This window comes from Vipera berus, assembly GCF_964194415.1.
Source record: "Vipera berus genome assembly, chromosome: 7".
Lineage (NCBI taxonomy): Eukaryota > Metazoa > Chordata > Lepidosauria > Squamata > Viperidae > Vipera > Vipera berus.
The window spans coordinates 54,508,211-54,521,178 of NC_138209.1; the positions used below are offsets into that span (position 1 = coordinate 54,508,211).

Consider the following 12,968-nt stretch of genomic DNA (forward strand, 5'->3'; position numbering starts at 1 on the left):
CCAGATATTGACTAAATTCCTCGGCACGACCCTGCAGGGCCTCCTTTCTCACCTCCTGATTCAGGAGGGAGCGCGTCACCCCAAACAGGGCGGCCGGGCGATTATCTGTGGACGCGATGAGGGCAGTGAAGTAATTAGACTTCGCTGCCTCTATCGCTGCAAGATAAGACCTCGTGAAGGTTCTTAGTTGCAATCGATCAGACTCAGACCGGCTGGACCTCCAACAGCTCTCTCCGACGCTTCATCTCCCGGAGCTCCATGGAGAACCATGGTGCCCACCGGGATCTGCGCCGGGTCAGGGGCCGCATGGGAACAACCCGGTTGAGTGCCTCCGTGGCCGCCCTTTCCCAGGCTTCCACTAAGGTATCGACTGGGCTGTGAGCGAAGATGGCAGGCACAGATCCAAGCGCCTCCTGGAACCGTTCAGGGTCCATTAGGCGCCTGGGATGGAACCACCTGGTCGGTTCCGTAACCCCGTGATCGGGGGGTGAAGTGGAAGGCCAGCCACAGGAGATGATGATCGGTCCATGACAGGGGAATAATGGATGGAGATCCCCCTCCCAGATCATCAAGCCACCGTCCAGATAGAAAAATAAGATCGAGTGTGTGACCCCCCCATGAGTCGGGCCCTGGATTACCTGGGTCAGGTCCATGGCCATCATGGAGGTCATGAACTCCCGAGCCAACCCCGACAAACCTCCCAAGGATGGCAGGTTAAAGTCCCCCAGAACCATAAGTCTGTGGAACTCAACCGCCAACCCAGAGAGGGTGTCGAGGAGCTTTGGCAGGGCTGCTGCTACACAGGTAGGCGAAAGATACGCCAGCAACAAGCCCAACTGAACCCCAGGGCCAAATCTCAGGAGGAGCAACTCACACCCGAATATCTGAGTAACGGTAGCCTCCCGCGGACACAAGGTCTCCCTTACAACCACCGCAACACCCCCACCCCTTCCCTGAGCCCGAGGCTGGTGAAGCACACGGAAACCTGGTGGGCAAAGATCAGTCAGAGGGACACCTCCCTCTGAGCCCAACCAGGTCTCAGTAATGCAAGCCAGATCGGCATGCTCCTCCTCAACCAGCTCTCGGATAAGGGGAGCCTTGTTAACTACCGATCTGGCGTTAAGGTACACCAGGCTGAGCTCAGGGGCCTGCTCATCCCTGCTCCCGGGAATACGGGGTAAATCCAGGGGGTCGGAGCACGCCACCTCTTGAAGATAGCGGGGGCGTGCTCCCGAATGTTGATGCGGCCCCCCGTACAACCACCTGTTGCCATTCCCAATAGTCGTGGGGATCTGCAACCCCACCCCTCCTTCCGGAGACCCAGAGGCGCCCAACCCAAGCCCGGTCCCACCGCGACCTGTCACAAGCCTGGACTGAAACTCGGTTGGTGGAAGCCCCCCAGATTCCAACCCAAACCGCAATCCAACCCTCCCCCTTAACCCCTGAAATTTTTTTGCTAAAAAACAGATCAGGGGTCTCTTCCTAACAATAAACCAGAGACCCCAATCCATACCTAGCCATCTCTCAGGGTCCCAACAATTGGGCCCGTCATCAAGAGGAGAGGTAGAAAAGAAGGCGGGATGCACCCAGGAGGGGGGGCACCCCTCAGGGCGTATAAGTTCATGCCTGAGTAACATAAGCGTGCCATAAATGGCCGTGTGAGTTCAGGAAATGGCAGTCAGATGTTGAGAGATGATGTCAAATCAGAAGGAGTGTATGAGTCCAAAACCGCCAGTCCAACACCACTCTCACTTGTGCTGGAGGCAGCTTACATAAATAGAAAATCAAGGCAGCTTACAATGACTCAAGGCAGCTTACATAAATAGAAAATCACCCTATAAAAATAAAATTTCCTTCCATGGTGCTGAGGGGCTTGCTACTGGTTGCAGCAGTTTCTTGGCAGTTTCATAGGTTGGGCAACTGGCCACATAACTTTCAATGTCCTTTATAATGGAGGGCCACCAAAACTGTCTTTTGACTAAGTGCAGTGTTTTCACGAATCCAAAATGACCTGCTGATTTTGTATCATGGCACAGTTGCATGAATGTAATTCTTTGGCTTTTTGGAATGTATAACTTTTCCCGCACCAAAGGTAATCCATCTGTAATTGTGCACAAGTTCTTGTGGCTTTGGAACCAATCATCAGTTTCTAAAGCTTTTTTAAATTCAATCCCTGCTTGGCTGGCTAACGGTTGCTTTAGTTTTGCTTGGGCTCAGGTGGTTACTTGAGCCGCCATCTGCATCTCAGGCATGAGTGGTTTAGAGATGGTAGGTCGGGTACTATTATATTGAGGCATGCGAGATAGGGCGTCCACTAGGGAATTCTTCCCTCCCCCGGCAGGTGTTTAATGGTGAAATTAAACCGGTGAAAGTGCTGCGACCACTGGGCTTGTTTAGGGGAGAGCTTCCTTGGTGTTTTGAGAGCTTCCAGGTTTTTATGGTCTGTCCACACCTGGAATGGGATTTTGTTCCCTTCTAAAAAATGTCACCAGGTGAGGAGTACCGACCTCACCACGTACTCCTCCTTTTCCAAAACCACCCATCGTTGTTCTGTGTCAGATAGTTTTCTGGATCTATATGCACAGGGTTGTAGTATCCCTTTGTCATTCTCCTGCAGTAATATAGCCCCTACGGCTACGTCACTGGCATCTGCTTGTATTATGAATGGTTTGTCTGGGTCAGGGTGTCTTAGGACCAGTTCAGCCAAAAACAATCTTTAATCTTTCAAAAGCGGCTTGGCACTCCACTGTCCATTTTAGTGATTGGCTGGGCTTTATTGTTCTCCCCCTCCCTTTCGTTTTTAGCAAGTTCGTGATGGGCAAAGCTATATGAGCGTATGAGGGAATGAATTGACGGTAGAAGTTGGCAAACCCCAGGAAGCTTTGTAGTTGCTCTCTCGTGCAAGGTGATGCCCATTTTAGTACTGCCTGGACCTTTTTGGGGCCCATTTCTATGCCATTGGGGGATATACGATATCCTAGGTCACGGGTCGGCAACCCGCGGCTCCGGAGCCGCATGCGGCTCTTTGAGCTGTCTCCTGCAGCTCCCAGCCGCCCGGTGCGCGCGCACCTCTTTGAACGGGCAGTGGTGCGCGCGCACCTCTCCAAATGGAGAGTGGCACCGCCCGTTTGGAGAGGTGCGCGCGTACCTCTCCGAATGGGCGGAGGTGCACGCGCACCTCCGCGCGAACGAGCAGCGGCGCCGCTCTTTGGGAAAGCTGCCGCGGCACGTTTGCAGGCTGCCAAAAGCGGCAGCTCTGCAAACGGGCCACGGCAGCTTTCCCAACAAGCGGCACCGCTGCCCATTCCGAGAGGTGCGCGCGCACCTCCCCAAACCTTTGGAGAGGTGCGCGCGCACCTCCGCGCGAACGGGCAGCGGCGCCGCTCTTTGGGAAAGCTGTCGCGGCACGTTTGCAGAATGCCGAAGGCGGTAGCTCTGCAAACGGGCCGTCGCCATCGCGCAACCGGGAACCGGTTCCATCACACATTAAAAAAAATGGCAACCGTGCACGTCTGCGCATGCGCAAGAAAAAACGTTTTGTGCATGCGCACAATGTTTTTTTGCGCATGCGCGTGCATGGACGCACGCACGCGGCTCCCACTTTTTTTTATGTGTGATGGAACCGGTTCCCAGTGGCTCTTTTCCTTTTTCAGGTTGCCGACCCCTGTCCTAGGTAATCTATTCCTGGTAAATAGATGGGGAAGATGGGGAAGAAATGGAGGTAGTGACAGATTTTATTTTCCTGGGCTCCAAGATCATTGCAGATGGGGACTGTAGCCAAGAAATTAAAAGACGTTTGCTCCTGGGGAGGAAAGCCATGGCAAATCTAGACAGCATACTAAAAACAGAGACATCACCCTGCCAACAAAAGTGTGTATAGTCAAGGCTATGGTCTTCCCAATTGCAATGTATGGCTGTGAAAGTTGGACCATAAGAAAGGCTGAGTGCCAAAGAATTGAAGCCTGTGAACTATGGTGCTGGAGAAGACTCCTGTGAGTCACTTGGACTATAAGGCATTCAAACCAGTCAGTCCTAGAGGAGATCAAGCCTGACTGCTCTTTAGAAGGCCAGATCCTGAAGTTGAAACTCAAATACTTTGGCCACCTAATGAGAAGGAAGGACTCACTGGAGAAGAGCCTAATGCTGGGAAACATTGAGAGCAATAGAAGAAGGGAACGACAGAGAATGAGGTGGCTGGATGGAGTCACTGAAGCAGTAGGTGTGAGCTTAAATGGACTTCAGAAGATGGTAGAGGACAGGAAAGCCTGGAGGAATGTTGTCCATGGGGTCGCGATGGGTCGGACACGACTTTGCAACTAACAACAACAACAACAACAAAGGTAATCTATTTTGTCTTTATGAAATTCACATTTGGATAATTTAGCGTAGAGGTGAGCGCCTTGCAAATTTTTTTAAGATGGCTCTGACTAATTTTACATGTTTCTCCATTGACTCTGTGAAGATGAGGATGTCATCTAAGTAGACCAAGACCCCTTTGTATAAGTGCTCCCTTAGCACCTCGTTTATTAGCTGCATGAAAACTGCAGGGGCTCCTTGCAGCCCGAAAGGCAGAACTGTAAATTGGTAGCACCCCATAGGACAAATGAAAGCTGTTTTCCATTCATCCCCCTTCTTGATTCTAATACGTTAATAAGCTTCTCTTAAGTCCAGTTTGGTGAAAATCTTCCCCTTTGTTAGGTGCGATAGCACGTCCTTCATGAGGGGAAGGGAATACAGGTTGCTTTTGCTTATGGCATTCAGAGCCCTGTAATCCACACAAAGACACAAAGTTCCGTCCTTTTTCTCTCGGAACAGGACTGGGGCTGCTACCTTGGGTGAAGCTGGCTTGATGAATCCCCTTTCTAAATTCTTGTCTATAAATTTCTGCATTTCTTGCAACTCCTCAGGGCTCGTAGAATACAGCCGGGGCTTTGGGAGCTTCTCTCCCGGTTTGATTTCTCTTTCACAGTCCGTAGGTCAGTGAGGTGGTAATTCATGCCTGGGGTTACTACAAATGTTATACTTTCCTCGTGGTCACCTAGGGTAAGGTGGATTGGCAATGTGGCTAATGTGGCTGGCATCCCCCCTGCTATAGACCCATCTAATTGACTGAATGAGATCAGTTTCTTCAGCCTCCTCACTGGAATGCCCTGAGTCCCCACCAGAGTTGGGCTGATAAGGCAATGTGTACAGTCGGAGTCTATTAGGGCTCTAACTTTTACAGCTTCGGGCATTGAGGGGGCTAGTATAGTCACTGTCTGGGTGAGGGGTGCGATGGGTCCACTTACCAGGGGTTCGTCTTCAAAGTTGTCATCTGACGAGTTGGACGCTCTCGCAGTGTAGGCCAGAGTTCCCTTCCCACATTGAGTGGAGGAGGGGGGAACTCTACTGCTTAGGTGCCTCTCATGGCTGGCTCTCGTGGCTTGGCTGGTGACTTCCTGGGTTTTCCGGCTGGGGCCCTATCAGGTTTTTCCTGAGGATTCCTCAAATGGCATTCTGCAGCGTGATGTCCCTCTTTTCCACACTTGAAACAGCCGGTGGGCTTCTTTGCAGTGGGCTGTGATTTCACTGGTTCACGGGATGGTTTGGATGGTGACTAGCTCCATGGCTTCCCTCTGCGATGTCTCTTGGCTAGGTCAATCTCTGCTTCTTCTGCCAGGACGTACCAATCATGTAAGTGGTGAGGGTCTCCCCAGGGAAGGCAGGCATCGTAGAGGTTGTAGTTTAGGCCATCCTTGAAGTGGCTGAGCAGGATGTCCTCTGGCCAGTTCGACTTGCTAGTGATGGTTCTAAACTCCTGGGTGTATTTGGCTACAGGGCGCCTCCCCGTTTCACCGTTTTGATTCTTTTGTGGGCTTTCCGGTCCGCCAATGGGTCCTCGAAATGCCGTCGGAGGGAGAAAATGAACTGGTTGAAGTTCTGCAGCTCGTTGCAGGTCCATGATCCAGTCGGCTGCAACCCCATCTAATACTGCTTACGTGATGCAGATCTGGGCCTGGTCGGAGGGAATATCTCGGCCATATTCTTCCATGTAATTCAGGACCTGAGTTAGGAAAAATCCCAGGCACTGCGGCTCTACTCGGAACTTCACATCCAGTGGTGGGAACTTCTTTTATTAGGAGAAGCTGATAGCAGGCATACTAGACAGGATCTGAAGGTTTCCCACACAGATCGATAGGTTAAAGTGTCTCAAGCAAAACCCCTCCCCATGGTTCATCCAGTCGGTTCAAATCGGCCAATACCCAGGTGTTAAGTCCATCGTGGGAAACAGGAGATAACATCAGGCCAGCTCCAGTTGTAGCACCGATGTTTAGGCATCGATGGGAGTGCAGAGATAAACCAGTTGCTGAAGGTTACATTCCTTTCTTCCTCCCCCCTTTACTAGCTGACATCAAGAGAGCAGAAAGTTCAGAGAGAAATAATGCAAGAAAGCAAAGTGTTACATTGTAGTGATAGAGGAAGTCAAGGTAACAACCCGCAAGCACTCCCCCCTCCCCTCTAGGAGTATGGCAGAACCCAGGAAGAAAAGAGAGTAAGAATTGGGTCAGGGGAAAAATAGGAAAAGAAATGTTGTTAGCTGCGAAGTCGTGTCTGACCCATCACGACCCCATGGACAATGTTCCTCCAGGCTTTCCTGTCCTCTACCATCTTCTGGAGTCCATTTAAGCTCACACCTACTGCTTCAGTGACTCCATCCAGCCACCTCATTCTCTGTCGTCCCGTTCTTCTCTTGCCCTCAATGTTTCCCAGCATTAGGCTCTTCTCCAGTGAGTCCTTCCTTCTCATTAGGTGGCCAAAGTATTTGAGTTTCAACTTCAGGATCTGGCCTTCTAAAGAGCAGTCAGGGTTGATCTCCTCTAGGATTGACCGATTTGATTGCCCTGCAGTCCAAGTGACTCGTAGGAGTCTTCTCCAGCACCATAGTTCACAGGCCTCAATTCTTTGGCGCTTAGCCTTTCTTATGGTCCAACTTTCACAGCCATACATTGCATCTGGGAAGACCATAGCCTTGACTATACACACTTTTGTTGGCAGGGTGATGTCTCTGTTTTTAGTGTGCTGTCTAGATTTGCCATGGCTTTCCTCCCAAGGAGCAAGCGTCTTTTAATTTCTTGGCTGCAGTGATCTTGGAGCCCAGGAAAACAAAATCTGTCATTACCTCCATTTCTTCCCCGTCTATTTACCAGGAATTTAGAGGGCCGGATGCCATGTTCTTGGTTTTCTTAATGTTAAGTTTCAAGGAAAAGAAATGGGAAAGCAGTATAGATATGGGTTCTGACATTTCCTTTCAGTATTTCAAAACAAATAAGTACTTCTTTTATTTCTTTAGAATCAAAAAATTCCAAACATTATAACAGTTTCATAATACCTTCCACTGTAGCATTGAAGATATTCTTTATATTGTTGTTGCTTTTAAAAATGACTATGATTAAGCACATTTTTCACTCAGTTTTAAAACAGAAAATGTAACAAGGACTTAGCTTTATTGTTTTCTGTATAGATTGATTTTATTTATTTATTGTATTTGATATTATTTCAAGTATGTATAAAAACAAAAACTACAGAGAAGTAATTATATTTATGTCCTGTTAATTCACCACAGTTACTGTTGGTATATTATTATATTGGATATATGTGTTATTTTATCCAAATAAAAGCTTGAATTTTCATTGTAAGTCCTTCAAACAAATTGAATAAAATAAAATGGGCAATTTTTAAAATTAGGTTATCAACATTCAGTACTGTTATTGTAAATTGAACGTCTATAATTACAAATTTTAAAGTTGGGCTTTATTACTTTTATGTTTATTTTAGGAAGTATTGTTGGATTAAAAGGCAATGCTGGTCAGAGTGCATATAGTGCTAGCAAAGCAGGATTAGTTGGATTTTCACGCTCTTTTGCTAAAGAAGTAGCACGAAAGAACATTCGAGTCAACATGGTTGTTCCAGGTGAGTTTTGGGTTCAGTTACTTATTCCTTATCGCATAAGATTCAGTATTTTTGGAATATGAAAGTCACAAAACATGGGCACATAGCTATATAAAAGATGGGGTGGTTATTTCTCCAAAATTTCACATTGCACAATTGTATCAGCTTGATATTCAGTTGTTAAAGAAAATTAAAATGGTTGCTAGGGTTACTTGTAGTTATACAATTTTTTCCAGATGATGGCGAATTTACTTCAGTGGCAGTCCTGACTGTTGACTGTACTTGCACACACATATGGGAGGCACTTGAAGTGGCCACACAGGTTTTTTTTTTGAGATCCTGCCAAATGGTGTTAGATAGCGGGAGTAAATACTTGATACTGTACCTGAAAGTATGTCCATATATAATATAAATGCATATATACATTTTAAAGAAAAAGTGAAGATACTGTGGTATGTACTTGAGCAACACATATTGGTACATATAAATAGATTCCTCTTCTCATGATGTACTGTTTTCATACTAATACCATTTTCAAACTATGCCTTTTGAGTAAAACCTCCAGTTTTACATCCCAAGAAAAAAATAGACGATTTCAAATCACCAGGACCAGATGGATTATACCCCAAGGTTCTCAAGGAACTGGCAGATGTGATCTCAGAACCACTGAACTATATTTTTCAAAGATCCTGGAGCACTGGGGAACTACCAGAGGATTGGAAAAGAGCTGATGTAGTTCCCATCTTCAAAAAAGGAAAAAAATGGATCCAGGAAATTACAGACCTATCAGCCTGACCTCAATACCTGGGAAGATTCTGGAAAAGATAATCAAACAATGAATCCGCGAGCACCTAGAGGCAAACAAAGTCATTACTAAAAGCCAACATGGGCTTGTCAAAAACAGATCATGCCAGACAAATCTTATTGCATTCTTTGACCAAGTGACAAAATTAGTGGATCAGAGGAATGCTGTGGATATAATTTACTTGGACTTCAGTAAGGCATTTGATAAAGTAGATCACAACCTTCTATTTGATAAGATAGAAAAATGTGGATTAGACAGAATCACCACCAGATGGATTCGTAGCTGGCTGACCAGCCATACTCAGCATGTGGTCCTCAATGGAACCGCATCTACATGGAGGGAAGTATATAGCGGGGTGCCCCAGGGCTCTGTTCTAGGCCCAGTGCTCTTCAACATCTTCATCAACGATTTGGACGAAGGGATAAATGGGAAACTCATCAAATTTGCAGACGACACCAAGCTGGCAGGAATAGCCAACACTCCAGAAGGCAGGCTTCAGATACAGGAGGATCTGGACAGACTTGGACACTGGACACTATCTAACAAAATGAAATTCAATGGTAAAAAAAGAAAGGTTCTACATTTAGGCAAGAAAAACCAAATGTACAGGTATAGTATAAGGGGTACCTTGCTCAATAGTAGTAACTGTGAGAGGATCTTGGAGTCCTAGTGGACAATCACTTAAATATGAGCCAGCAGTGTGCTGCAGCTGCCAAAAAAGCCAACACAGTGCTAGGCTGCATTAACAGAGGAATAAATCAAGATCAGGTGAAGTATTAATACCACTTTACAATGCCTTGGTAAGGCCACACTTGGAATATTGCATTCAGTTTTGGTCACCACGATGTAAAAAAGATGTTGAGACTCTAGAAAGAGTACAGAGAAGAGCAACAAAGATGATTAGGGGACTGGAGACTAAAACATATAAGGGGGCTGCCACAAAGAGGAGTGACTCAAGCTATTCTCCAAAGCACCCAAAGGCAGGACAAGAAGCAATGGATGGAAACTAATCAAGGAGAGAAGCAACCTAGAACTAAGGAGAAACTTCCTGACAGTTAGAACAATTAACCAGTGGAACAACCTGCCTTAAAAACTGGAAGTTTTTAAGAAGAGACTGGACAGCCATTTGTCTGAAATGGTATAGGGTTTCCTGCCTGAGCAGGGGGTTGGACTAGATTACCTCCAAGGTCCCTTCCAACTACTACTACTACTACTACTACTACTACTACTACTATTATTATTATTATTATTATTATTATTATTATTATTATTATTATTATTATCATTATTATATATTTCTCAGCCATAGTCTCTGCTGATTTTATTAAATTCATATGTCTCTTCATTTATACTCTGCTAAAATTACAATTCTGCAAATACTGTATTTGGAGCAAGCCGAACTAAGAACTGTCAGACTGATGAATAGGCATCCAAATAAACATTAAGATTATGAATATGAATTGCCTTCTATTTTTATGTATGTATGTTTTTGTGTCTATGTCATGTATGAAATTTCATTTAGTTTTAAGAGTATGTTTGCATATGTAGCAAACTTGGAAGTACAGAAACCTCCCTCAGATCTGTGTATGAGTGTCTTTTTCACTTCACACCTGAATATGTTGTCAAGCATTGATAACATATCTGTTCTGGCCAAACCTTTATGTAAAGGAAATTTTATTTAATTCTACAGTGCACTATGGATTAAATAACTTTGTGCTAATTTGGATGCAAAAAAATTCTCGAAATGACTCCTAGTTGTCCAGTGGTGATATTTAAATTTTGAAGCCATATGACACTAATGTCAGGAGAATTTTATTTCATAAACTCCTCCCTTCTCTTTTTTTAGGCTTCATTCATACAGATATGACAACACATTTGAAAGAAGAAGAGCTGAAAAAAACAATTCCTCTTGGAAGATTTGGGCAGCCACAGGAAGTTGCTCAAAGTATTGCATTCCTTTTAGAAACTCCTTATGTAACAGGCCTTGTTCTGGTTATAGATGGAGGCTTGCAGCTTTTGATTTAAACACTATGAATTCTACATGAAAAGTTATTCAGCTACTCTAAAAGTCTCCAAAGAGATCTAAGCAATATCCTTCTTATTATATTTTAATTCAAGTTAAAAGAAAGAAAAGATAACAAGGTTCCATTTTAGTTGTATTTGGAAATACAAGAGAGGATTAAAATAAATATATTCAAAAATCTATTAAGAGTATTGTATTTTTCCTGTTCCGATTGGCTAATGGAACATTGTATATGTTGACGTTTTTATGAGATGCCCAGAAAGGCTTCTGTCTATGTGGAGGGCAACTTTCAGAGCCAGTTGAAGATCTGCAGAATTCTAGGTTATCTGTCCCTTTTTCTAAGGGGGGGGGGCGGATGTCAATGCTGCAAACATTGACATGTTTTTGCACTGACAATATAAGAGATAGCTTTTTGTTTAAACTGCTTCACTCTGAATCTTGAAGGGAGGGAATTTTCTAACGACTATTTTGAGAAGATTAGAAAAGCTCACATACAGAATGGGAGGAGAGACCTCATATGTAAAACTAATTGGATAATGTGATTTATGACATGTAGATAAGGGCGGGCATTCTATTTGTGTTACGATGGATTTGGGGGGAGGAGATTTCAGATTCTGGCATCCCTCCATGAGTGCCGATATTTCATTTCATTACAAAGACTTTTAGATAAATAATATGCCTGCAACTTGTTTGAATTGTCTCATTCATCAGAACCATGACACTATCATGCCTACCACAATACAAAAGCTCCAGAGACGAATGAGTTAACTCGATCATTCCTTTGGGGCAGCTAGCAGCTCAGGGCTCTATGGGGCCAATTCTGTCAGCTCCCCCTCAGGCAGCTAAATAACGAGACCCAAAAACTGAGGGAAGCCCTGGAGGGAGATGAATAGTGTAGAAACCATAAAGGGAAGATAACAATGAAAGAGGGTCTGGCTTGGAAAGGTTCCAAACTGTTTGTGCCATTCAACCTAAGAGCCCAAATTATGCAAAGGTGTCATGACATGTAGCCAGTACCATTTTGGTTTTGTGAAAACCCTCCACTTGGCCAGGAGGCAATTTTGGTGACCTAAGATGAACTAGGACATAGAAAACTACATTGCTGGGTGCCCGCCCTGTGCTTCTATGAAAAGACTGCCAGAAAACCTTCTGGACTGTTGCAACCTATGGCTAATCCCCACATCCCGTGGGAGAAGATAAGTTCTGGTGGGAATTTATTAAGTTACAGTTGCAAGAAAAAGTATGTGAACCCTTTGGGTTTATGTGGTTTTTTGCATGAATTGGCCATAAAATGCGCTCTAAACGTCACGTAAGTCACAACAATAGAAAAACACAGTCTGCTTAAAATAATACTACACAAACATTAGCTGTTGTCATGTTTTAATTGAAGATAAGATGGAAACATTCACAGTGCAGGGTGGAAAAAGTATGTGAACCTTTGGACTTAATAACTGGTTGACCCTCCTTTGGCAGCAATAACCTCAACCAAACGTTTCCTGTAGTTGCAGATCAGACCTGCACAACGATCTGGAGTAATTTTGGACCACTCCTCTGCACAAAACTGTTTCAGTGTAGCAATATTCTTGGGATGTCTGGTGTGAATCACTCTCTTAAGGTCATGCCACAGCATTTCAATCGGGTTGAGGTCAGGACTCTGACTGGGCCGCTCCAGAAGGCGTATTCTGTTCTGTTGAAGCCACTGTTTTGTTGAATTACTTGTATGCTTTGGGTCATTGTCCTGTTGCATCACCCATCCTCTGCGGAGCTTCAGTTGGCGGACAGATGGTCGTACGTTTTCCTGCAAAATGTCCTGATAAACTCTGGAATTCATTTTCCCATCAATGACAACAATCCGTCCAGGCCCTGAGGCAGCAAAGCAGCCCCAAACCATGATGCTCCCTCTGCCATGTTTTACAGTGGGGATGAGGTTTTGATGTTGGTGTGCTGTGCCTTTTTTTCTCCACACATAGTGTTGTGTGTTTTTCCCAAACAACTCAATTTTGGTTTCAACTGTCCACAGTATATTTTGCCAGTAGTGCTGTGGAACATCCAGGTGCTCTTTTGCAAACTTCAAATGTGGACAGATAAAACCAAAATTAACACCCTCCAGGGTCATGGACTGGACGCGGTTGGTCCCTTCTAGGCGGATGTCTAAAGCTTCAAACCAGTCCAGGCCGATGAGGCTGGTCCTGGGTTCCTTCGTTATTTGGG

At 45.2% G+C, this 12,968-nt stretch overlaps 1 protein-coding gene across 3 annotated transcripts in view; it reads left to right on the forward strand.

The window, feature by feature from the left end:
* The window catches only part of CBR4 (carbonyl reductase 4), a 46,010-nt gene extending 35,103 nt beyond the window's left edge, over positions 1-10,907 (forward strand). For all 3 annotated transcript variants that reach the window (XM_081333244.1, XM_081333245.1, XM_081333243.1), the window contains 2 exons: positions 7,816-7,950; positions 10,581-10,907. In XM_081333244.1, the coding sequence (XP_081189370.1) occupies positions 7,816-7,950; positions 10,581-10,759 (314 nt within the window). In that variant the 3' untranslated portion in view covers positions 10,760-10,907. The remainder of the gene's footprint in view (positions 1-7,815; positions 7,951-10,580) is intronic.
* The last annotated feature ends 2,061 nt before the right edge of the window (positions 10,908-12,968 follow it).